This window comes from Nylanderia fulva, unplaced genomic scaffold, assembly GCF_048542155.1.
Source record: "Nylanderia fulva isolate GAGA-0341 unplaced genomic scaffold, ASM4854215v1 Scaffold12, whole genome shotgun sequence".
Lineage (NCBI taxonomy): Eukaryota > Metazoa > Arthropoda > Insecta > Hymenoptera > Formicidae > Nylanderia > Nylanderia fulva.
The window spans coordinates 5,447,432-5,474,915 of NW_028189409.1; the positions used below are offsets into that span (position 1 = coordinate 5,447,432).

Here is a 27,484-nt window from a genome sequence, read left to right on the forward strand (position 1 = left end):
AGATTACACTGAAGAAGACTGAGTACAGTCGAAACGTTTGTGATTTAATGTATTATTATGTTTTGATGGTTTTTAAAATAAAAATTTATAATATTCATTAACATCCGAATAATTTTATGCTCTTTAGTTGGCCTGTACTGACATTAATTTTACAATTTTATTTATATACGCCTCTCTCTCTCTCTCTCTCTCTCTTAATAAATGAATGACTACAGTTTTATATATGTGTAAAATTTTTAAAACTGAAATGTTATCTCGTGGATAATGAAAATATAATAACGATAAATAAAATAATAATAATACTAAAGATTTGAATAATAAAGATTTGAAAAAATATATAATTTTCATTTGAGAGACATGATAATTACTATTATAGTTTATTAAAATATGTGATCGGTCTGTTTCTCTGTTTTGTGATAATGCTTACTTAACATTATAGATATACAGATCGTATCGGACTGCATAACTTGGTCACTAGTCATTACGCGAGCATTAAGCACAATCATTTTTTATTTATGATGCTAAGCGTCCATGAAACCAGTCTCAGTGCTTTAGCAGACATTCGCGTCTGACAGTTGCAGTTGGGAATTCACGAGTGCTACTTCGCGAGTGCGTGTGCGCCTTTCATTTGATCAAAGTAAGAGGCTACTGGACCCATAAAATACTTGTGCGACTAACAACGAATTGAAAGTACAGCACATAAAATTGAAAGTGCGTCGTACCACTCTCTAGTAGAAAATTTAAACAAGAATTAACGGTTTATTATCATCTTTGTTGTGCTCGTCCGTGCAGGCTTATCTGGGATTGTGTCATTTAATTTGATCAATTGACGGAACTGACGCTCGGTTACGAAGCGAGAGAGTAAAATGTTGGGAATTGACGATAATAATAAAGATGACGCGATCAACATGCTGGATCACAGCTGCCGAATTCAATTGCGGGAGTCGGAAATATTGATGGGAGAATTCACGCGGGAAGAACGGAAGTCACAATTGTATATCGAATTCAACAATCTCGGTTACTCGGTTGATCGTAAAGGCAAATATACATTTATTTTGCATATATATAGTGTCCTACTTTTGTATTCCTTTCTCGTTCTCTTCCTCCTACTCTTTTCTCTGTGAGAAAGTATCAGCCGCAGTCTCTCCCCGGAAAAACATTTTTTATATAGAATCACAAAATTAGATAAAAGTGTTTTTTATATATAATTATATAAATTTATATATATATATATATATATATATATAATTTGACATGATTATATATGAACCCTTATAATTTATATATACATTTATATAATTACGTATAAAAATGGACATATTTTACATATAATTTTACGATTATACCTATAATTATACAATTATTTATATATGATTATATATAAAAAATTTTTTGCCGGGTCTTTACTAACTGATTTTTAAATTATACTATTGCTTATGAAGTCTTCGGACAATTTCAGAAACGCTTATCACTTTGACGTTCTTGTTATCATTCGCTTAATTTGACCTCATAAATGTGTTCTGCGATACATATTTATATATATATAGGGTGAGTCACTTTATTAAGATCAGTCATCTAAATAATTCCTACAGTTTTGGAGGTAGAAAGAAATACTTGAAATAAAAGTTGCATATCGAGAAGGACATAAATGAACATTTTCTTTCAGATAAAAGTGCTTAGGAGATTTAAACATTATTTTCATTTTTTAAATGAAGAGTACCATTTCATATTTTTTTATACAAATCGATTCCTCGCAATATTTGACATAAAAAGTTATAAAGGTAAGATGGACAAAAAGTGAATAGTTTAAATAAAATTTCTTAAATACTTTTACTTGGAAAAATATTCATCTTCACAATATACACTGAATTTTAATTTGAAGCATTTTTATCCCTAAAACTGTAGGAGTTATTCGAATAACTGATTTTAAGTAACTCGCATTCTGTATATTTTTGTTTCGATCCACATTTCTAATAAAACATATCTTATCCATTTAGGGTGTTTATCTGTTATGAAAGTCAACAATGAATGTCAAGATTTTTAATCGTTTATCAGGACTATCGATAAATTTTTTTTTCTCTCTCTCTTATTTTTTTAGTAGGTCGTATGCATATATGCAACTTAGCAAGAAATTTTTCAATATTAATGCAATGTTATTTACGCAATGTATCGATTTTTTATTTTTTGTTTCTTTTTTAATTTGCATTTTTGGTGTTACGACGATTAAAGTATCAGCTGAGACACAGCAACCATCTATGAGATCGTTACATAATTTTTTCTAGATCATTTTAATTATAAATTACTTAGTCATCTTGTTTATTAAAATAGATTATTTTTACTTGGAAGTGTTTTATGATAATTACGAATGCATATAATTAATTATAATATACTTCATAATTGTTTGATAATTTTATAATATAAAATATATTATATAATATATATTATATATTATATAAGTTAAAAATTATACAGTTCAATCTTATATAAAATAATAACATAAATAACACAAATAAATATTCAAAAGACACGCTAAACTTGCCATTTTTTAAGCAGAACTGATATTAAGTAGAATCTTTTAACTTTCTTATATGCCCAGATAGCCACAGTAATTATTATGACATCATTTTGATATCAAAATGCATCATTTGCCATCAAAATGATTACATGTTTGACAGACTCGTTGAATTTATTTTTCAAAATGGCATATAGAAATAAAATATATATGTATTTCTGTGTGAAAAAATCTAAATCTACTATTAAAAACGAGAAGTTTATAATTTTTTATATAAAATTGCCAGCAATTATTCGTATGTATTTATAAATTATATTATACATTCACAATTATCATCAAACGCTTGCAAGTAAACATGATCTGGAAAAAAATTATATAACGATTTCATAGATTGTTGATGTTATATCAGCTTATTCGCAATTATCGCAAAACGCTTGAAAGAAAAATGATCTAGAAAAAATTACGATCTCATAGGTCATAGATTGTTGCAATATCAGCTGACATTCTCGAATTCTCGGACTAGCAACCGAAAAGCTGTAAACGCAACATATACTTTTATTCAGAAAGACTTGATTTTTCCTTTTTTGACACTTTATTAAACGTTATTTTTTACCTCAATTTTTTTAAAGTATTTGTTATATATATATATATATATATATATATCTTTTATTAAAATAAAAAAAATCTTTAATTTACACATCACAATTTTCTAAGACAAATTGCAGAAGATATTTCTATTTTTTTTAAATTACATTGAATCAACTCTTTTAAATTAGAATAAATAACAACATGTGTAAGTCAAGCAAATTACATGTTTATTTAGTCGTTTAAAATTGATAAGCAAAATGAGATTCATCAAGCAATTTTATGATGTAATAATTGATTTTATGATATAATTATCTTTAATTATTTAATATTTAATATAATATTAATTTAATGATACAATTATAGTTACATTTAATTATCATGGCGTGCAATAAATGTTTTTTTTATTAATGGATATAACCCAGCCAGAAATAAATGATTAAATTGACGTCAAATCGATGTCGATTCGACATCGATTTATCTAATCGATGTTGATTCAACGATGAATAGACGTCGATTCGATCTCGTTTCTGGCTGGGAATGAATACGAGTATAATGAATGTAAGGAAAGTATTCTGTGAAACAATAGACAGAAAAAAATTAATAAAAATAGCATTATTGTCGAAAGTTTGCATTTTTGCGAGGGTAATAAAATATTTCGATCATCTTCTTCACATATAATAAATAGCATAGATCTCGTGTGATATTCGCGTTTATATCACGGGCAAGATAATGAGTTATTAATAAAGAGATGTCCAACTTTAGGGATCAAAAAGACGATCTTACGCGATGTGACCGGACACTTCGAACCCGGGAAATTGACGATGATAATCGGTCCTTCCGGCGCGGGAAAGTCGACGCTGCTGAAAATCATCTCGGGCGAGCGATGGGTCAACGTCGACGGCACCGTTTCTGTAAACGGTGTCGAACAGAACAGAGGAAACTTCCGTAAACATGTATGTTACGTGCCGCAACAATTCGAATTACTGCCGTTTCTCACGACGAGAGAGACCCTCTATATAGCGGCTCTATTGAAGATGAATGTCAAACGAAACGAGAAAGAGAATGCTCATCTGATCGTAAGTGCGAGCGGGATAGAAAAATGCTTAACTCTTTCTGTCAACATATAATTTGTCATCTTTTCATCAATGTACGAGTACCTAACTGCTACCTCTGTACTTTCAAAACACTATACCGCGACAATTTATTTTAGAGTAGCTGCTGGAGATTCTTTTCAGTTTTATTTTAGGAGGTATCCGATACAAAGGTCTTTTGTATTTTTTTTTCAAGTGAAGAAAAACTCCGACACCTTTTTTATATTTAAAATAACTTCGAATACTCCAGTAATTGTTCATTGACAGAAGAGTTAAGTATATTGTCGCGTTACTCCGAAAGTGGCTGTTAGAATTATTTTTAAATTATAGTTTTGTTTAATAATATAGTATCCATTTAATATAATATAATCTTAAAAAATATACTCAAGAGAAAGGGAGAAAAGGAAGAGAGTAAATTTTCTGCTATTTTCGGAGATTAAACACGATGAGCGTCACAATAATAAGACTCTTCTTTAAGGCATTGCACATAGTTGCAAGATATATGGTAAAATAATTTTTATTTGGCTGACAATTTGACTAAACATTTCTTAAAATTGCAAGGTGTTAATAATTATTTTATTAATAATAAGTACGTGATAACAATTTTAAAATCGAAATTGGAATAATACTGTCGGAAATATTTATCCTTTTCCTGTTTAGAAAAATTATTTTGTATTAAATCATGTAATTTCTATCATCTGAATAGTTGGTTATAGATTATTTTTTATTTACTATATACATCGTGCGCCAAAGTTTGCATCGATATATCCATCCATCAAAAACTCTTTTTTTCAATTAAACTAGACAATACAAGCGCGCGCTTTGCGAAAATGTGAATCATTTCCTTCAGATTAATACATCCCACACATCTAACATGCTGCGCGGTTCACGCGAAACTGACTGATTCTCGTGCGGGGTATCGCGAGCGCGGGACCGATGGTCACATGACCAGTGGTCACATGACCAGTGGGTCCGCTAGTCACGTGACCTCGTCTTCACGCTCGCGATACCTCGAACGAGATTCAGTCGCGCGCGAGCCGCGCAACGTGACGGATATGTGGGGTATAGTCTCGCGCGAGTCTAATAAAAGCGTAGATATTTGATCATAAAAGAGTCTTGTAGAAAATTTCACTTTTTTGTTTGTATTTTCTGTTAAATATTTATATATGGAATTTTTATGCGTTGCATAATTAATTAATATATTTTTTATGCATTGATTACAATCATAATTTTTACATACACGCGTCGCAATTTTTGAGATTTTATTATCAAGGAATAATATAACTTCATTTTTCGTGCATAATTATATTTGATTAGATTAACAAGGTGACATGCTATTACAATATCTGGACTGGAATTGTAAAAAAATTCCATTTAACTATTTCCTCTTTGAAAAAAATTATTTTTTATCAAAAAATTATGTAGTTTTTATTATCTGAATCGTTTGGTCATGAATTAATTGTTATTTACTGTCCGTTGCGTCACAAAATAAAGTGCGCATCGATAAAGTGTTTATCAAAGATTCTGAATTAATTTCTAAATTTTAGGTAAACGAAATTACTGAGAGTCTTGGTTTATCAAATTGCCTAGACACGCTGGCGAACAAATTGAGCGGTGGCGAACGCAAGAGACTATCCATCGGGGTAGAAATGATCACTAAACCGTCCGTTTTTTTATTAGACGAACCGACAAGCGGTCTCGATAGCGCAGCATCTAATCAGGTATAATACATGCGAATAATATTTTAATAAAAACATTATTCGAGATGTCACCCATATATATATATATTAATAAAAAATTCTTACAAATAAAATGATATAAAAAATTTTTACAAAAATAAAATAATATAAAAAAATTCTTACGTATATTATATGTGATATAAAAAATGTTTATTTTTTTATATCATCTTTTAAGATGTAATATGCTAAAATTTCGGGGATGGATATGTCAATAGCTCATTAACGTGCTGCATAATATGGCGAAAGCGAACTGCATCGTGATTTGCGTGATACTTCAACCCAGTAGTCAAATGATCTCGCAGTTCGATGACATTACGGTACTCGATCGAGGTAGATGCATGTACTGTGGTCCGAAAAACAAGATACTTAATACATACGAGAGCGCCGGCTTCACATGCCCGCGTTTTTACAACATCTCTGAATTCGGTAATTAATTAATTACTTATTATTTCTATTGATTTGACTTAACAAATATGAGTCACTGAAAAAATTTTTTAAATAGCGTTTATTCTTTTTTTGCGTTTGCGTACATTATTTTTCACAATATTTTGAAATTTAGATTAATCTCGTACTATAATTGCGAAAATTTTTATTATTTTTAAAATCTAATCTAAAACTGACACTTTTTATTATCGTTATCGATTTTTCAATATTTTAATTCAATTTTTCAATATCAAATATCTCATTATATTTAAATCTATTATCGTGGAAATAAATATTAACTAAAAAATTAATGAATAATACACACGCCATAATGATATGCAACTAATATTGCAAATACTATATTGTTTCCTATGATTGCAGTACTCGAAGTAATAACCGAACAGAGAGATGGAGATTTGGAGAATCTATACAAGATCTGTAGGAGTGAATATGAAAAATACAAATCGAGTCATAAACATCATAAAAATGGTAAATAAATGTAATACATACGCATATCTGTAGATTTTTACTTGAACTTTTCTCAATTATTTTATCTATTTCAATCACTTATTTATCTTATCTTTATATTAATGACAACATTCTTCTTCCTTGTATTGTTTACTGCGTGACAAAAATATGTAAGTATATTTTATCTATCGAATATACATGCACAGAATAATACATATCTGCATCAATTTCTATTTTAAATGTGGATTGCAGTAAAGAAAAAATTAAGATAAATCGGATTAAAGATTGCAAGATGAGACAATAAAATAAAAAATAGCATGAAATTTTAATCAATAATTAATAATCGACATTTGATGAATTTTGCAGAAATGAACCATGAAACGACTTGTTCTAAACAGAATATCGAAAAAGACGATGTCCTCACGTCTGAGAATAATACAAAGCAAAGATTGTCAACGTGGCGACAACAAAAAATATTATTCTTAAGGGCTTTAATTTGCATTAAACGAGATACCGTAAGTAAGAGATAATCTAACAGACGTCGATAATTTGCACGAAAAAAATTAAAACGCTGTTTCAATAAATTTTTCAGACCATGACGATGCTGAGATTTGCGGCGCATGTAGTAGTAGGACTGCTTTTAGGTGCGGTCTTTTGTGACTTCGGCAATGATGCGGAAAAGGTGAACAGCAACATAGCTTGCTTATTTTTCTTGTTGCTGTTCTTATTTTTCGCAAATTCAATGCCGGCAGTGCAGATGTGTAAGTGATATATAGATCCTCTTCTGATATATAAATTTGTAAAGCACGATATTATAAATTTTCAACGTGTTTTTCCCTCTTATTGGCAAAAATAATTAAATGAAAAATATTATTCGAGAAAAAATGTAATTTTATAAACGGTTTCAGTGTTAAAAAAATTTGATAATTTTTAAAATAACATTCCAAACTCTTATTGCGATGCGTGAATTTTATGCAGTAAAGTAGAGTTTTATAAATGTTATATTGTATTAAGCATGATCTTATTTATACGATATGCATGATTGCAGTTCCCACGGAAGCAGCAGTATTTCTACAGGAGCATTTAAATAATTGGTACTCTCTCAGATCTTATTACAGTGTAAAGATATTAACGGATCTTCCGATGCAAGTACGTTTTCTAATATATCTCTGTGTTAACATCTTTAAAATATTTTCGTTACTATACTTTATTAATTTTATAATACTATATAATAAATACTATATCATACACTATATAGTTTATACTATTTTTATATACTACATACATAATTACATATATCTAAATATTTTTTATATATATGGGAGTTACATAATTATGCATGTTTTGTTCATGTTTTTAAAATCATCGGATAAAGTATTTTGCTCTAATTTTTAGATACTTTGTTCTTCGTCCTTCTTACTTATATCATATTATATGACGGGTCAGCCAATGGAATGTGACAGGATTTTGCGAGCATGGAGTATTGGCGTATTGATAACAATTCTTGGACAAACAGTTGGGATTCTGACGGGTGCAGCTTTCAACACCGAGGTGTGCTACAACACAAATACAACAATTTTTTTTATTAAAATTAACCGATAATTTTACGTAAAATCAGTCCATCGATCAGTTCGCATTATATCCGAATTACGTAGTGTTAATTAATATAAAAATAACACAAGTACTCATAAGCATATTTTTTCAGATAGGAGTTTTCTTAATACCAGCATTAAGCATACCATTGTTGCTGTTTGCTGGATTTTTCTTAAAGATAGGGGAGATGTCGATGTATCTGCAACCCTTAGGATGCATAAGTTTTTTCAGGTGTGCATAAAATATTTTGGTTTATTAATTCGAAACGCGTTTATAGTTTATGATATTATTTTTTTCTTTCCATCAATTGGAAAAAATATGTTTTATTGCAGATACGCGTTTGAGGGAATTATACAAGCGATCTACGGTCTTGATCGTCCGAATTTGTATTGCTCAGAGGTTTACTGCTACCTTAATTCGCCAAGCAAAATTCTCTCGTCGATGGACATGCCTACGGTGTCGTTCAGTGTAATTTTGGTGATACTCGGTTGTTGGATATTCTGCTTACATGTTATCATCTACGTGGTACTTCGTTGGAAAATTTATTACGCGAGAAAGTAACATAAAATTAATGTTACTAAATACGTACATAAAGTATGTACTTATAGAGAAGATTTGTTCGACGATTATCTTTGTATCTAAATAATCTAAAATAAATCTTCTCTCTCTCTTTAACGAGGAAAAGAAATATTAAAATAAGAAAAAATATGAAAGACTGTAAATATAAATTTTATCTAGATATAACATAATCAAATTAAAATTTATTTTTTTATAATTTTATAATTAACTAGATTATACTGTAAGTCATTAATTATTGTATTATATTATAAGAAAATAAATTAAAAGTTACATATATAAACAAAAAAAAGTATCATATATATAAACCAAAGTATCTTAAAAATTCCACTTGATAAAGCTGACGAGTATATCAAACGGATAGTTCAAAGTTTTTCCCTCCTCTATTTCTTTCTTATTTTATTTTTTGCATAAATGTGCATAAAGTAAAATAATAAATAACATAAAGATATGTATTAATAATGATACGATGACAGTAATAATAATATATAAAATATACATATATAATAAGTTTAAACATTTTAAGACGATTATTCACACAATATTTTCATAAGATTAATGCAAATGAACATTTCCTCCTTATAATATCTTGAATAATTCGGAAATGACATTTCGATAATACAATACTTGACAATTGTATCAAAAATTCTTGAAAAATATTATATGTTAATAGATGAACGTGTGTGTGAAATGTTTTCCATCTTAAAATCAACATTTCTATTCTTATATGCGTACTTTGGACATATTGTACGTATATCGCACACATTCATTTAGACTCAACGCATCTTATCAAATATAATATATATAATTCAGCTCAATTTGACGTATTTGCTTATCGAAGTCTCGGGTGAATTAAAATCATCAGCTATGTCAAGACTATAATAGACGCAATAAACCCCCCTCCAATTTGAAAAAGAATATCTCATTAATTCACCCCATTGATGTACGTCACATCTTCTACGCACAGCTTTCTTATGCAGCATCTATGATATCACATTCGAGCAGATTAAATACAATCATCGTACTGTTCGCTAACGCCGCGGTATCGATGCGTATATTATATCATCACTATTCTCTCCTTCAGTATATATCATATATCTGTATATATGCTAACATACATGAGCATACACAGTCTCACATTCTCATTTTCACACTCACGACTGTCACGAGATTACAATTGAAAAATTTTGAAGTTTATATGTATAAAAAGATATATATCAAATGCTTAAGAAAATGGCACTTTTTTAGTTGTATAAGTATCTGTTCCAAAATAAAAATTTTAATAATACAGACTATTTAAACGATCTAGAGGCAAGATGAATAACTTATCATAATTGTTCAATCAAACGAAAAAAAAAAAAAAAAAAAATAATATACGATTCCGATTTTTATTTCAGATAGGTATTCTAAAATCAAACAACTCTCAACAATCACTCGGACGTGTAACAAATGTATAAAAAAATGATTTTATTCTGTTATTGAGAAGAGGTTCATTCGCATGCATCGGCTTTATCGTTGCGACATAATCTTCCATCGCAGAAGCAGATACGCGCCGCAGCGTGTGATGATTAGTATCATGGTCAGCGCGATAACATCGTTCCAGAATTGGTCTCCCCTCATAGCGATGTCAGAGAGAAATTTGGACGGATATTTGTAGTGGCAATACATCTGCTCCTTCTGGCAATCCAGAGTCGGTCTGTTGAAACCGTAAATAGCCCCGACGAATCTACGACAGGAAATGTTCCCTCGTTCTCATTACGCACGTAAACATATTATACTTTAAATTTAATTTATATATATATATATATATATATATATTATATATATATATATATATACAATTTAATTTATATTTTAATTTATATATAATTTTCTTTAAATTACGATTATATTAAATAACATACAATACTGTGCTATAAATATTTATAAATAAATTATTAGGGAGACAAAATAATAAGAGATATTATGAATATAAAAAAAAATTATTAATAATAATGATGAAAATAATAAATCATATATTTAAGGCATATTTAACTTAATTTATACACGGTATATTTAATATTGCCATATGTGAAACGTTAAATAAAAAATTTACATGGAAAATAATTCTCACCCTTCCAAACCGTATCTTAAATAACTGATGTAGCTGCCCCATTTTAGGTAGTCTGGTAAATCGCGTAAAGACACGCCGAATCCAGCGAACATCATCAATGGTACTGCCAATGTTGGTCCCATAAACGTTCCATTCTAAAATCAAGATGTTTTTTCATCAAGTTCGATTTACGTAGATAATTAAATGCAATTTTATATTGCTTAAAAGAGTTATAAAAAATATTTATATATCTCTTTATCTTTTTCTAAAAAAGGCATGCATATATATTATATGTACATCATAGACATTATCGGGAATTAAAAAATTAAAATATAAAACATATAAAATAAAATAAAAATGTAACTGCTTAATATAATACTGTAGCATCATTTCTCTTTCTACTTTTTCTATTGGACTAGTACATCCCACACATCCATCACGGTGCGCGTCTCGCGCGACACTGATTCTCGATTCTCGTTCGAGTTTCGAGACTGCGAGACTGATGATCACGTGACCAGTCGCGCGCGAGCCGCGCAGCGTAGCGGACGCGTACAGAGTCTGTACTACAGACGCGCGAGTCTAATGAAAGCGTATTTTGATCGAAAGATTCTTGTAGAAAATTCTATTTTTTGTTTTCTGTTAAAATTTACATATTGAATTTTTATGAATCGCGCGCTTGTGTTGTCTAATCTCGAAAAATTATTAATGCAAATATAAAAGAATAATTTTTAAAATGATACCACAGTGGATAACATTTGAAGCGATATGTGGTTAAATTAACATTTTTAAGTTAAGAATATGCAGATCAGAAAGATAATACTGGCTTTACATATGTAACTATAAAATAATATTTTATTGGTTAAACGCAAGCATTGTGTTATAAATTGTCGCAATAACAATTATAATTAATTGTAATTAATTATAATTAATTATAATTAAATATTCACTCACCACGACGTTGAACACAGCGCCTATCATGAGCCCGGTACCTTGACCGATAAACATTATAAACATGCTGATAGCCAGGAACATGAAGAATCGAATAAACTCCAATGGCTGAGCCGACATAAGGTAAGCAATTATTGAGAAAATGATATTACATATAATCGAAATAGGCACGTCGATTATCGTAATAGCGGTGTAAAACGCCTTCAAGCTGTACCATCTGTTAAAATGCTCCTTTATCAAGATGGACATCTGCATGGGAACTGCAAGACAGAAATAACATTTAATTCTCCTTTCAATTATGTGCTTGCGCAAAAGCATGGGCGTCCGCAGGATTTTTTCCAGAAAGGGGCATGATTAAAATTTTTTTGTCTCTTATTATTATTCTTTTTTAATTTTTTAAATTCAACTTTATTGTTATTTTAATATTATTTTCTTATTTTAATATTAAATTATTTTAATATAAATTATTTTAATATTAAATTTTTTTTAATATTTTATATTGAATAGAATTGCAAATAAATTTCAATGTTTATTCACAAGGAATGTTTAATTTTTGCCCATGCACAAAAAATCATTAATGTGTATCCAAGTGTAGAAATTTTTGCCTCCAGCGAGTTGTACAAATTTCACACACACTTACACGTTACTATAGTAAGCATCATCGTCGTCATCATGTGATGGATCAGGATCGAGAAGAGGAGATTGTAATTGTCCAAAACACGCGAACCATCGGCGCCGGATTGCAAAAAAACCGACCCTAACATTATTCCGACTAATATGTTGACAGCGATACGTAAATGTGTCAAGGTCTGCAAAGCAGATAAAATATATAATATATATTATATTCCTAGGAGATTTAAATATTCGACTATATTTTACATTTTGAGCTGAACATTAATTTGTTAATACTTTCTAAATAAATATTCTAATTAAATGATAATTAAATATTCTAATTATTCTTCTAATTATAATTAAATATTCTAATTATTAATATTTTAATTAAATATTCTAATTATGAAACATTGGGTGTTTCGCTTAATTATTATTATTGTGTAACTTTCGTACCGTATCTCGTTTACACATAATGAAACCTCTTCTCAGTAAGATTTTGAGTTGATGAGCGAGATTCGTCGCGTGCAAGCCGCTATTATCTTCGAATTTGTTCATCAAAGGACGCGCCGCTAAAGGAAAAATTAAAAATGACTATTTATATAACATAAATAATCTTAATTGTTAATATAAATAATGTTCTAAAAATATAAAATAAAGTTAATAAAGTTATAACGTTTGCAATTAATACAAAAAATCCATCGGTTATCCAACGAGAAATTAGTTAGTCTATCATTCAATTCACCTACTTCTCAATCTTTTCGCATCCATCAGATCTGCCGAATTTTCGAACCACTGTAAATTGCTTCCATTTTGCGATCCATTTATCAATACGTCGATTTTATCTTCGCCGTATTCTCCACAAGCTAGTTCGATTACTGTAAATGCATATTTCGCAATATTATTCTAGATTCTACAGAATTTCACACACATACATGTATTTTTTCCTTTCTATATTTTATATAAAATCAAGTAGTAAAAAAGTTTTTATAAAATTTCAAAAACACGCTACTTTCTTTTTTACTTTTGAAATTAAATTAAAATTAGAATTAATTTAAAATTAAATTAAATTACATTAAATTAAAATTAATTTAAAATTAAGAAGATACAGATGGATATAGAAAAAACAAAATTTTCAAATAATTTAATTGTTCACTTAATTTCAAGAATTACATGTACTGAATTATACGTACTGTAATCTGCGGGATTATGAAACATGGGGCAGGGTAGTTTTATACTTTCTAGATAAGGTAGCAATTTGTTTGTCGCTCCTTGGTACAGACAATCTCCCTTTGCAATAACATACACCTGTAGAGATTTTAATTAATTAATATTTTTTTAAATGATCATAAACACATGATTTTACAAATAAAAATTGACATCGCATCTTTCTGTAATAATAAATTTTGCGTTACGTTTTATATGTGATACTTACTTGATCGAACAATTGAAATAAGGACGCACTGGGCTGATGAATAGTGCAAATTATTGTTCTTCCTTGTCGCGCCAATATTTTTAATAAATTTACGACTTGCATGCAAGAGGAACTGTCTAAACCTCTGTAATGAATAAAAAATATCAAATAAAAAAACATCTATAATTAAAAAAAATCTCTTGAATTAAAGATTAAACTACGCATTACTCGATCATATGATTATATGTTCTCGCATAAATAAGAAAAAAACAAACATTTTTAATTGTTCTCAAATATAAAATGCTGTATAAATTATGCTTGTAAGTCACTAATACATATGAGCAGTGTAAACATTATTTTTCTCCTGCCACTCAAAATGCAAAATAAAGTAATTATTTCAAATGATGCGATTAAATCGTAAATAAAAATATTAAAGACATTGCTCAAATACCAGAAAAAATAGGTAATTAAAACATCGCGATAATATAATCGACGCCGTATTCAACTGATTATGTTAATAATGCTGATATAACTCGATATTATATACAAATAAACATTGTATCTTTTTTGCCAGTAAAGACGCAAAATAATGTAATCATTTTAAATATATATATAACGATTACAAAATAAGTATAGATATTCAAATTCCTCATATATTTTGCAAAATAAACGAGCTAAAAAATAATAATAAAAAAGAATAAAGAAAAAAGTTAAAGAAAGATTAAAAGAAGAAATTAAAATATTGCATTACATATATTAGAAAATAAAATTCGCAAATATAAATATGCAATTGTAAAAATATTGTTAATAAGATATTATTAATATTATTAAAATTGTATACTCTATATATTTATTATATATGACATTTGATTTTTATATTTATTATATATGACATTTTATTTAATTTTTGTTACGAATAGCAAGTAATGAAGAAAAATATTGGAACAAGTAAAAAGATGTTACATATATGTCGCACTTACGTCGTCGGCTCGTCGAGGAACATCACTGTGGGATTGTTAACTAATTCTAATGCGATTGACAGCCGTTTTTTTTGTCCTCCACTTAATCTGTCCGATCTGGTATATATGTGTTCGTATAAACCAAGCGTCGTGAGAATTTCTTCGATCTGAAATAGATGCATACAAATGCATAAATTGATTAAAATATATCTGCAATATGTATGTACATTAAATCATCAAAAATTTTTTTGTTAATAAATAACTTTACTTAATAGATATACAAGAAGATAAACAAGTTTAATGCACAAGTACATTCGTACTTTATTCTAAAGAATAATAAATTAAATAATTATACGCGAAGTATGTTTGTGCACGTTACAGATTAGCAATCGTATATAATTTTATCTTACGTATATCAAGCGTTATAAATAATACATAAAATTGCTCTGAACATATATTATAATGTCAAAGTTAGAAATCATTTCTAATTATAGCTCATATCAGGATAATTAGTACAAACATTATTAATGCGCTTGGAAATATAGCACTTTTCGAATATTTAAAAATTTTTATATTTCTAATTATGTTCAGCAATTTAAATCTTTTTTTGTTAGAATAAAATTTACATCTGAATTATCTCTAAATAATGCTAGTTTAGCAGATTTCTTTATCTTACATAACTGCAGCTTTCAGCTGATCATCGAATGATTGAGCATTTTACGTGTGACGTGAATTCATTATTGATACATCGAGATATAACATATATCGATAATTCTCCGCGTGACTGACAAACTTTTACTCACAATCATCTCCTTTTTGAGTCGCGGCGTATTTGTCGGAAGTTTCAAATCAGCGGCAACTCTCATGTTTTCGATCACAGTCAGCAGCGGTTCTAATCGATCATCTTGCGTGATGTAAGCGCTAACTCTGAAAATGCGACAGAAAAAAAACATTGAAAAGAGAGAGAATAAAAAGACACAAAACCAAATAAATACAATATATATAGTATAAATAATAAAAATTACATTTAATTATATCTATTAATAATCTTTTATCTAATAAAAATCTGGAATTTAAAGTAAAAATTAGTACATTTTGCTATCCGCTTACTTTCGGAAGGCGTTGAGATCCCGAAGGCGGCCATTGATGAGTACAACACCTTGCACGCCGGTTACGCGAAATCCAGACAGGATGTCGAGTAATGTGGACTTTCCTGCGCCAGACGGTCCCATCAAAGCGATAAGTTGTTTGCCAGGCAGCCTTCCATTGATCCCGTGCAAAATCTCCTTGTGGCCTAAAATTTTCAAAATTAAAAAAGAGATCGCTCGTGTACTTTAAAAGTACCATTAATTTTTCAATATTGTATCTTATATAATTTTTTGTGCTTATAATTTTATTATTTAATAATATAATTAAATAAAAAACCCCAGTAGAACATCCTAATAACATCACTTAAAAGTGATTTTAAAAAATTACTTTTATATGTTACAACTATTTATTTATTCTATTGTTCATAGTTTATATATATTCTAACAATATTCAAGCAACATACATTTTTCAAAATTATGTAAAACAATTATCTTATATTAGGGGGTTTTAAATTTATGATTCCTCTTATAATTTTTCAAATTATTTTTTAATTATTTTTGTCTAGGTAACTTTTAAGTGAATAAAATCATGATGAGTTTTATGTTCTACCTGAGAAATAAATATAAATAATTAAATAAGTTATAATTAAATAAAAATTTTATCTAATTAAATAGAGAAATTATAATTATAATAAATTATAATTCTAATTTTCTACTTAATATTATTTTACAATCGGCTAAATCACTAATTGTCGCTAAATATTTTTTGATCGCTTTTTTATAAAATATTTTTCAATAATTCTTTATAAGATACGCAATTAAAATATTGCTGTAAACTGTTATTTTTCGGACAGGCTTAATAAATTACGACTATTTGAGTCTATTTGAGAAGAATATCCTTATCTGCATTGAAAAGAAATCTGTCACCTTGAGTAAATCTTTCAACTAAGTTATTATTTTGTTAATTGAACATATAAAAATATTTAAATTAAATATAAACCTATAAAAATCTATATTTAAATAATATTAACATATAAAAATATTTAAATTAAATCTAACACAACGTATATTTCATTTAAATACTATAATTAATAGTTAATAAATTTTTGTTCAGCGTTTCAGTGAAAAAGTGCAAAGTACCTTTTCTGAAGCCGAGATTCACGGTGTAATTGATGTTCTCGAAGATGATATCGATCGATTCCTTGTCATCTTTAGGCGTAATTTCGGACGACGCCTCGTCGACTTCCTCTCGCGTGTGCGCCTTGAACTCGGATTTAAGCTCGAGGGTGCAGGTCGGCGCGCTCGCGTTGATTTCCTGTCGGTTTCTATTGCTCGCTTCGTGTATCAATACCTCCATCGTTATCGTTATAAATGTGCTTTATGTTGTGCGAACCCACTTGTGAGCGACAGGGGCGATTATGCTCGAACAGTCATCTGTCGTTCCGATGTACGCGGAGAACCTGGGACAAAGGAGAGGCAGCCGAGTGTTAGAAGAGTCTTATGTGCTGGCGGATAAATATTTGCAACAACAGATAATCGAGAATGGCATCGATCATGATAATCGCTTATTTTACGGCGTATTTATGAGGCATATTTACGAGATCCGTACAGATTATTGTGTGTATATTATGTTATCTGAAAAAGGCAAGAGCCAATTAAAACTCGAGGTCGAATGCGGTAGCGAATTTTTTACAAAGTCCTTCACTCTAACTAGGAGTTATGGTAGGACTGACACGTTAATTCGACCATCGTATTTTACCATGATTTAACCGCTGTATAATTAATTATATATTGCTTCACGATTCTTTTTCTTTTTCTGAGAATTACGGGTATATCGATATGTCGCAACAGAGAACAATTAATTTATTTATTTATAGTTTGCAATTTGAAGACAAAATTAAATAGTTTTTATCGTTTCGTCGAAACTAGGATTAATTAAAAAAGAATTTTATCGATTCAAATTTAAATTAATCTTCTTCTTGATAGCACTCACAAATTTATATTAATAACAGCCTCTTCTCTCTCTTAAGATTAAAGTGCAAACTAAATTTTTTATCGATTAAATAATAATAGAAAATAATTTAATATAAAAAAATTGATATATATTAATATAATTGATAACATATAATTATTAGATATTATATAGTTACTAGAAGAGTTGTTATTTACAAATCGCCTAGAGAACAAAGTCGCATCATAAATCATGACTTCAACAGACAGGCATGTACATATATACATGTGTATTGTATATATGTATGTGTATGTTAGAACATACAATATTAAATAAAATTTCTATTAATTGATATATAGTGTCCTACGCAAGTGCGGCCTTTTTTTCTTGCTTTGCTTATTTACGCAACTGTTGACAGTTTTATTGGAATCTGACCGATTATCGCTCAATTTCAAATAAAATAATAAATGTGTGACGCGAGAGTGCATGTAGAAAAAAATTTGTTACGATATCGATTCGCTACGTAATTTATATATGTGCACATATAATACGTTCATCTTTTATTTAAGAGTTCATCGATATTCATTTTATACGGGAGAAGAGATAATTATGTATATTATTCACACAATTTTATTTTTTTATCGCACAATTATTATGTCATACGATTTATTACTCGATCATCATTACGGAACGTGATTTTCATTTCAATATACAGAATACAGATATGCGTAAATGCAAAAAATTCCGTTTATGACACAGAATTTTAATAATAGATTTTGAAATAAAATTCATAATGTAAAGTACTTTGTATGTCTAAAGAATTAAGTGATTTAAATATTTTCATATGCGTGTAGATATCTTTCATTTTTAATTTTAAATATTCATTCTAATATCCATTTTACTTTATAATTACTTTTATTACACACTTGAGAAAACAAGTCAGCTTATTTAAGTCGTAATAATATATATTAAATAAACAAATTATGCATCTAATATTTAATTTATTTATTTAAATCACGCGATAAAATTACACACAAAAAAAAAGTGGACAGAAGTTAATAATTTAAAAAATAAAGATGTTCTTCACAAAAATATATATACCTACATATTTATTATTTGCGTAGTAGTTCTATCAGGAAAAATTCTAACGCAAAAGTATATATACCCTATTAATTATGCAAAGTATGTGTGCGATCTTTAACAATAATCGCGATTTTGCGTCAACAAGATTATATCACTTCGGAGCTGCGTCCTAAGAGAGTACCAAGTCCAGTAACCTTTGATGATTTCATCGAGACAAGAGAGAGAATCAATCTTATCTAATCGTAAATGAATACACAACATACCGAGCTAAATTATCAATTTTTTATTCAATCTTGCGCGGACAAGCCTTGTGTTGTTATTTCAAAACAGGAATCAAACAGCTGAGCGATTGTTAATTCAGCGACGCGTGTCCACAATAAAAAGGAGGAAATGTGGAAAGATAATATACGAGTATACGTAGTTGGAATTTTAGAATTGCGTCAAAGATATATTATCGTAATCCGCGCATGTGAACCGAAAGAAAATAAACTGTCGCCAATGCTGAATGATTTTTTATCATGCAATAATTTTCTCTCTCTTCTATGCGAGCGTAAACTAAATAGCGATAAGCTAAAAACGGAGCAAAATATTTCGCGTGCAATATGAGGCTATTTTGTAGGCTTTGACGTCACGACGGATATAAAAGAAACATACGGATCGTAATCGCGGCTCAATCATGCTAATAAATAGTTTTTAATGTTTGTCATTTGCAGTGATTTCCAAGAATTTCATATAACTTAAGAACCGCACATTCCTTATTATTATCTCTCCACCTATCGAAAGCTTAAAGACGTTTATTATCTCAAAATAAATTTCCTTTACTCATAATTTTTTAATTAAATTAATATATAATAATTTTTATATATAATAATTAATATATAATTTATATAATATAGTAAAATATATTAATATATAATAATTAATATTTTTTTTAATTTTTTCGAATTTTTCGAATATATCGAATTAATAAAAATATCGAAAAATTATTGTGTTACGCAAATAAAACTAGTTTCTTTCGAAATATATAAAGTCCGTATCTGACTGTGCAATTTGGTTGCTGCGATAAATTGCAGCAATTTTTCCATATCACACTATGCAACTTTGAGAAACAATTTGATTGCAGTGATTGCATAAGATTTAGTTCTAATAAAGTTGCATGTAACTAATTTTTTACAAAATAAAAATAGATCAATTCTAAGAACATGAGTTTTCGTTAAGTGCATATTTTCTTTAAAAATAGACAATAGTATTTTATTTGTTGTATTAACATAATTTTATTCTGTAGTTGACAATAATTCAGTTTATCTTATTTTAATTACCTGTACAGTGATTACATTTAAATAATTGCTGCAACCTAATAAGTTGCGACAATTAAGTCGCAAAAATTGCATTGTCATAGATATGGACTTCAGTAAAAATTATATAAAGAAACTAAATATAAAAAAATCATGAAAAATTGCTCAGCATGTACTTACGTCGGAAGCGAGTGTTTTGCAAGAAACTAAAAAAGAAGAAGATAAAATTTGTTGTTAATTTTGTGTGAAAAATAGGTTGGGTGTCGAGATAAGCGACCGCTCTAGAATGCATCTTAAAGAATGAGCCTGTTGCACGCTAAGTGAAAGCAAGGTAAAATACTTTGAAAGAAGCGGATATACAAAGAGTGCGTGCGGCTAAAAGTATATGTGTACTTGTTCCGTCAGCTTTTACATTGCAGATTGAGAAAGTCTGCGTGCATGTTGCATATTATACATGTACATGCCACATCGTCCATCAAACGGAAAACAAAGTGGATGTACGGAGACATACCCGACGGTTACGAGCACTTTTCCTAAAGCCATTGTATATTGACAGTCGCAGCCGAAAGTAAAGTGTCATCTCCAAAGGAGAGAGAAATAGCTTTCTACATTGAAATTGATTTTATCACACGTTTAAAACGTGGTACACTGAAAAAAAGTTTGATAAAGTAACAAATATTTTAGTTCAATATACATTCGAATGAATTATTTATTTAAAACAAATAAATATTTATTTGTTTCAAATAAATATTTATTTGTTTCAAATAAATATTTATTTGTTTCAAATAAATAATTTGTTTAAACGTATTGAACTAAATATTTGTTAATTTAATAAACTTTTTTTCAGTGTATTTATTTCAATTCTGCCAGATGAATCATTTATTTGATACTAATATTTATTTAATATGAAAAATATTTATTTGATATAAGAAAAACTTTTTCAAAACAAATAAATATTTATTTGCTTCAAATAAATGATTTGTTTGGCAGTATTGAACTAAATATGTATTAATTTAATCATTTTCTTCAGTGTATATACTGAAACAAAATTTGTTACTTGTAACTTGACTAAGCCTTTCAATTAAATTTTGATAATAGAATGTATAAAAATATTTAAATATTTAATATCTAATAAAATGTATATTTTACTTAAATACTATAATATATGTTCAATTAAGAAAATAATAATTTAGTTGAAAGGTTTAGTCAAGTTAACACATTTTTTTTAATGTATGATACATGATCGTTTCAGTGAACTTTGTTTTCGAAGATTCGATACAAATCTTCTAAAGAATACACGTTTGCGATATGAATCGTATCGACAATGATAACGAAAACTCTATTGTGACAATATTCCTTCACATTTTTTAATTTATCTCACATAACAACTGCAATTTATTTATGTACAAATATTTAATATTTATTTATGTACAAATATTTAATATTTATTTATAAATTATTAAATATATTTGAATATTTATTTATAAATAAATATTAAATATTTGTACATAAATAAGTTGTTATGTGAGATAAATACTACTAGTTTTTCGAATTGTACATAGTACACAAATTTATATTATATAAATATTTATATAACTCTAAAAAATTAAGTCGATAATATATAATAAAACGATTATGCTGTTATTGCTATATATATAACAATCAGCGATTTAATTTGCGCATAAATATTAATACATTATTATATCGCGTCTAATATTACATTTAAACATCCGTAACTGGTACTATTATTATATCTGTAGTCCCAGCATCATTTGCTAAATGATTTTACAAAAATGACAATATTATCAATCCTCCTGCAATCGTTCTTCATATCATGATTATTGTAGCAACAATTAAATTAAGTATATCAAGGACGTCTTATTTATTGTATCAAGGATATATTATGGAATGCAACAGTTGTTCTTCTAAAACTGGTTTCGCAAGAATCTTCTATCTTACATATATATTCCACTTAATGTTTGTTGATTCGCAAGTTACGAAAGCATATTACATTGTTAAATACAAAGTTGTGTGTAAATAAAAAATTTTCTCACACCTTCTGCAACTCATTCTTTAAATTTCTATCAAGCCGAGCTCTATCTGAAATTAATTGCAGAATATAATTTCCCATTCATTGTTAAGTTTTTTTAAATTAAGTTTATTTCATTATTACGAAAGATTCTTTTATTCTGCCGCTTATAACGTGCAAAAATTACCAAAAGATACTTTAACATTTTTTGCGAAGAAACAATATTAATTTAAATTCCCCGAAGAATAAAAAAAAACACGATTTTGTAACAAAACGTCCTCTTATATGATGACTCATTCTCAACAAAAACAACTTCTTTTGATTGATATATATCCTAATATTCATTGCGCTTACAAGAATATGCACATAAATATGCATTAAATTTTTGATAGCACTTTTTCTCTGCAACTATAAAACTGAATTAATAAATATTCATTTCAATACCGCCTAATAAATCATTTCAACAAATAAGTATCAATTTGTTTCGAAAAGGATTTTCTTAGATCAAATAAATATTTTTGCATCAAATCAATATTATTAGTTTCAAAGAAATGCTTTTTATTGCGCAGTATTGAAATAAATATTTATTCGAATTCAATAAATTTCTTGTTCAATGTGAGAATTTTTTTCTAACAAATTCTGGTGTATTTAAAAAAAAAACGCAGATTAAAAATACAATTCTTACGGTTCTTGGGATTTAACGGAGAAGAAACAAGGATGACGTACGGGATTTATTTCAAAAGTAACTCACGATTGCCGACTCGTCGATTAAAAAGCATTAAGCGAGGATTCCCCAAAAGAAGATAGAAGGCTTTTCGATCACGCACTTTTAGAAATGTCGATTTCTGCTACCTTGGCACGTATGAACAAATATGTCTCTCCGAAAGACGAGGACCGACACTTCGCGTTTCAAGGAGAGAACAGAACTGTTTCGATATACAAAAGCTCGACTATGGCAACTCGGACGCACACAGTTTGTCATCGCAGTCATGGAACAAAGAAAGATATGCCCGTGTTATGTGTATCAACAGCCGATCGAGCAGAAAACATCGCTTATCGTTGACGTTTTCGCGCTCTCCGATAAAGGATCGAAAGGGGTCCACGCGCCGTTATCGGATTGCGTCGAAATTTTCTCGAAGAAAGTGTTCAGCAGCTTCATCCCGCCTCTCCGTGTCCTCTTTAAACGTCACGTTGACAGATAAGCAGCTGATTAATTGTACACAGAGGATGACTAGTTGCCTGTGCAAAGTTCACGAGAAGAGGGAGATTCGGATCACGAAGCTGGACTTTTGCACCGGGAACATTTTCTTGATGCATTTCCTAATGCATTTTTGCATTGGAATTGAGTGATTGATTTTCATAACACGCACGGAATGAGTTTACACAATCTCGTTGATCTGGTTAAGATAGATATAATAGATTAAAAAATAATTTTTTAGTCGTGTATATGTAGTATTAATTGTTAGGATCATTTGCAATTCCAAGGAATGGCTGATTAATCACAGAATCTAACAAAGTTCGAAGACTGAAGAAGAAAAGAATATGTAGACTTTGATCCTGACACGCATAAATAGTCATTCAGACGAGATGCAATAGATTCTTTGTTCGTCATTTTTCTCGTATACGAGTACATAAGTGTGACAGGCTCATTAATTTTTTAAATAATAATAAAATATATTTGACAGTGAGACTAATACGATATTTCTTATATTACATATAATAATTATATATTTATATGTTAATAATATTAATAATTTTAAACTGTGTCTAAATTTAACTATATGAATATAACTCTATTTGATAACATAGTTATACTTTTGATAACACAGTTACATTTATTGATAACACAGTTTAACAGAGAAAGAAAAAGATACGAGGAAGAATCATTTTTTTCGTTAATCTTTTTACGCTGATTTTGACTTTTTAATTTATTCATCATGTTACAATTTTGAAAAATTTGCAGTTATAATTGCAAAAAGAATTAATTTATTATTATATTATGACAACTGTGTGTGAGTGTAACGTATTATGAAAAAGTATTTTATTGTATAGTTACAATTAAGTATAATATATTATTGGGATTTTAAATCTTAAAATAGATTTGTAATATGCATTATGTTAATTAATACGATATGGGAAATATTAAAGTTTATTGCGTGGCTAATTAAATCATTGAGAAACTATAAAACAGTTTTTATACGTTTACTGAATCTTTAAAAGTTTTTAAATCGTTGACTACAAATCTGACGAAATATTAACAAATAAAAAAAAAACAATTAATATAACAGATATGTCAAAATTTACAAAATTGTCAATTTTTATTTCCAAAACTTATTTATACATAAAAATACAAATTAACGCTCGTGTAGAATTTAAAATTAATAAAACATGAAAAGTAGGCTATAAAATATATGAGCCGAAATAATTTAGATGTAAGAATAATATAAATAAATAATTTTTAATTATTCTTAATTATTCTAAATTATTTCGGCTCGTATATTTGGCCTACTTTTCATGTTTTATTTATACATACATTTGCATACTTGCAATAATTTATTAAATTTGAAAGACGAAAAGATGATAAAATCCGTTTTAAAGATATATAATTTAACTAACAATAAGTGATAATTTTTGTTTTTCACAAATTTAAAAATTGACACCTGTGTATGTTAATACTCATCTACATATTTTTTATCTCATACACACACGCAAATAAAATGTTAAAACGATCAAAGTTCTCTCCTACAACGATATATCTTATTCATTTAAATTACGCAAATTTTGAGAGTTTCTCCTTGAAAGAGACATGTAAAGTCAAACATTGCATCTTATTGTCCCATTTCTTTTGCGAATATGTAATTTTTTTCTTTCAAACTGTTGTAATATTTATATATTAAGTAATATTTTTAAAACGTTTAAAATTTTGTATTTGCTTTCCACGCAATTAAAAATTATACTTAACAGTATTTAACAATTAACATTTATGGAGATGCATTTCTATTAATATAATAATAAAAAATATACAAAAACTTCAAATGATGCAACAATGAAAGAGATTGTGCAAAATATTAATAAAGAAATGAAACGTTCGTTCTTTTAGCCTAACTTGTGATAAATTTTGATCATTAATTTTCGTTATTAATATATTAAAATATAATGATAATATATTACGATATGCAAATATATATAATCTTTTATATAATCCTGAATATTTGCTCCAGACCTCTTTCACTCGAATAATTATCGTTTCGTTCGAAAGCACGGGCGTTTAGATATATTTTTAGTGACTTAACTCTTTGTATAAGAAAAGAATAAAAAAAATAAAAGAACTTTCATCAAACGATCGAAAGCCGGCTAATTCCCCTCGTGCGGAAACACCGCTGGGGGGACAATGACCTTTCGTTGGTCACGATTGCGGTAGATCGAGCCATTGAAGAGCTATCTGAAAAAGAGGCTCATTGTCTAACCCTGTAACCTTGAGAGCAATCAACTTCGGAGCGAAATAAATACGGCTCGACAATAGAAAAAAAAAGATGATACCACGAGTATTCGCACGTTCCATTATCATAATAAACGAAAGATAAAGATTATCCGTTAACGCTAAACGCAAACAATAAAATGCCTGTCTGGATGACTATGAAATTACTTGGCGCGACACAAATAGAAGACTGAGATGTTGAATGAACGTGAGTGAAAGAGGAGTTCGTCTCTCCTCGAAATATTTAATTTTTATTTAGCGAAAATGTTTAAAATATTTAATTCAATGATTTATTAATAATATATAAGTAATGGTAATTGAATAATTATCAGCGCTATCCGCGAGTTTCTCAGCCGTAGGGGACTTAACTGATATAAAGATATGTCAAATGATTGTCATCGCTTTTTGGTCACACACGCGCGACCTTTGAAATGCAACACTTGATGGATTTGATGAACTGAATGTGATATCTTCAAATGGCAGATAATAAAACATATAATGTATATATACATATATAATAAAATCCACTCATATATAATATCGTAAAATTTTTCTTCTTGTAATCTCGTACGGAAAAAAATAAGTATTTTTCTTTCAATCTGTCAATAATTTTTATACGCATTAATTAATTTTATGTAAACATTTTGCGTGCGTAGAGAGTTAATTACTATATAATTACAGTGCAAATTATTACGTGCTGATCAGTCAATTTACTATCGGTAATAAGTTTTTCGTGCAACTTTCCTACGCAAAAAAAGAACTTTGAACTTTTCGCTTCGCGAGATTGCTTGATGGAGAGAAAAAAGCGCTCGATTTTTCCAGCAAGATATCGGAGCAAATTGCAAAATGTCCGAATGCATAAAGCGGCCGCACTTTTCTAAACACGATAATGTGCGCATATTTCACATATCTCGAATCTCGAATGTAAGGAAAATCAAAATTGCACGTGTTTAACGGAAGTTCGCGCGATAAGGCACAGCTTGACTCTGTAACTTTTGACATTTGATAATCGCGTGTACTTCCAGCTTCTAATTCCAGAGAGAGGGAGATGCTGAGAAAGCATTTTTCGATATGCCTGATACATCAAACGCACAGGAAACTTACGATCCTCTATCTTAGACGAATGAGCGGACTGTGAAAGTATATGCAGATACACACACACACAAATATAAATACGCGGACACATATCTATACACAAACACACAGGCGAAGAAATGTATATGGAGCAAGATAATAATATTGTTGCGTACACGATTTCATATTGCAGAGTAAAATTACAAAGGGCTCTCGTTACCAGAGTAATAATGTACTTACGGAACATGCAGAGAGTGCAACAGGCGCTCTTCAAAGTTCTCTCTTCAGCAGACCAGGATGCGGACTGTTGACGACCGAGGATAGAGTACCAACTCTAAGACACCGGTACCCGTTTTTCTTCCTCTTTCTATCTCACTCGAATCCCCCACCTCACGTCATCGGACACGCTGCATCTCTCAACCCTTCTCCTCGTCGATGCTGCTAAAACGGAATTCTAACATTTGCACAATTTCA

At 29.0% G+C, this 27,484-nt stretch overlaps 2 protein-coding genes across 4 annotated transcripts; one reads left to right on the forward strand and one right to left on the reverse strand.

Moving 5' to 3' along the window:
- Nucleotides 1–492: 492 nt before the first annotated feature.
- Nucleotides 493–9,347, forward strand: LOC114935309 (ATP-binding cassette sub-family G member 4). 2 transcript variants are annotated; one of them, XM_029308113.2, is made up of 12 exons: nt 493–637; nt 793–1,038; nt 3,863–4,176; nt 5,739–5,912; nt 6,146–6,356; nt 6,735–6,842; nt 7,188–7,336; nt 7,414–7,582; nt 7,870–7,970; nt 8,217–8,372; nt 8,527–8,645; nt 8,747–9,347. In XM_029308113.2, the coding sequence occupies exons 2-12, from the start codon at nt 867–869 to the stop codon at nt 8,973–8,975; spliced, it is 1,902 nt and encodes a 633-aa protein (XP_029163946.2). In that variant the 5' UTR covers nt 493–637; nt 793–866; the 3' UTR covers nt 8,976–9,347. The 2 variants fall into 2 exon arrangements, with proteins under 2 accessions (XP_029163946.2, XP_085335592.1); XM_085479466.1 differs by lacking the exon at nt 5,739–5,912 and having other exon boundaries at nt 494–1,038.
- Nucleotides 9,128–27,357, reverse strand: LOC114935201 (ATP-binding cassette subfamily G member 4). 2 transcript variants are annotated; one of them, XM_085479459.1, is made up of 13 exons: nt 27,251–27,357; nt 17,241–17,560; nt 16,123–16,306; nt 15,816–15,939; nt 15,034–15,179; nt 14,075–14,198; nt 13,833–13,947; nt 13,389–13,517; nt 13,096–13,211; nt 12,671–12,839; nt 12,034–12,290; nt 11,104–11,237; nt 9,128–10,716 (listed from the first exon to the last, which is right to left on the reverse strand). In XM_085479459.1, exons 2-13 carry the CDS (start codon nt 17,455–17,457, stop codon nt 10,500–10,502), a joined length of 1,932 nt encoding a protein of 643 aa, XP_085335585.1. In that variant the 5' UTR covers nt 17,458–17,560; nt 27,251–27,357; the 3' UTR covers nt 9,128–10,499. The 2 variants fall into 2 exon arrangements, with proteins under 2 accessions (XP_085335585.1, XP_029163773.2); XM_029307940.2 differs by lacking the exon at nt 27,251–27,357 and adding an exon at nt 23,210–23,596.
- Nucleotides 27,358–27,484: the final 127 nt, after the last annotated feature.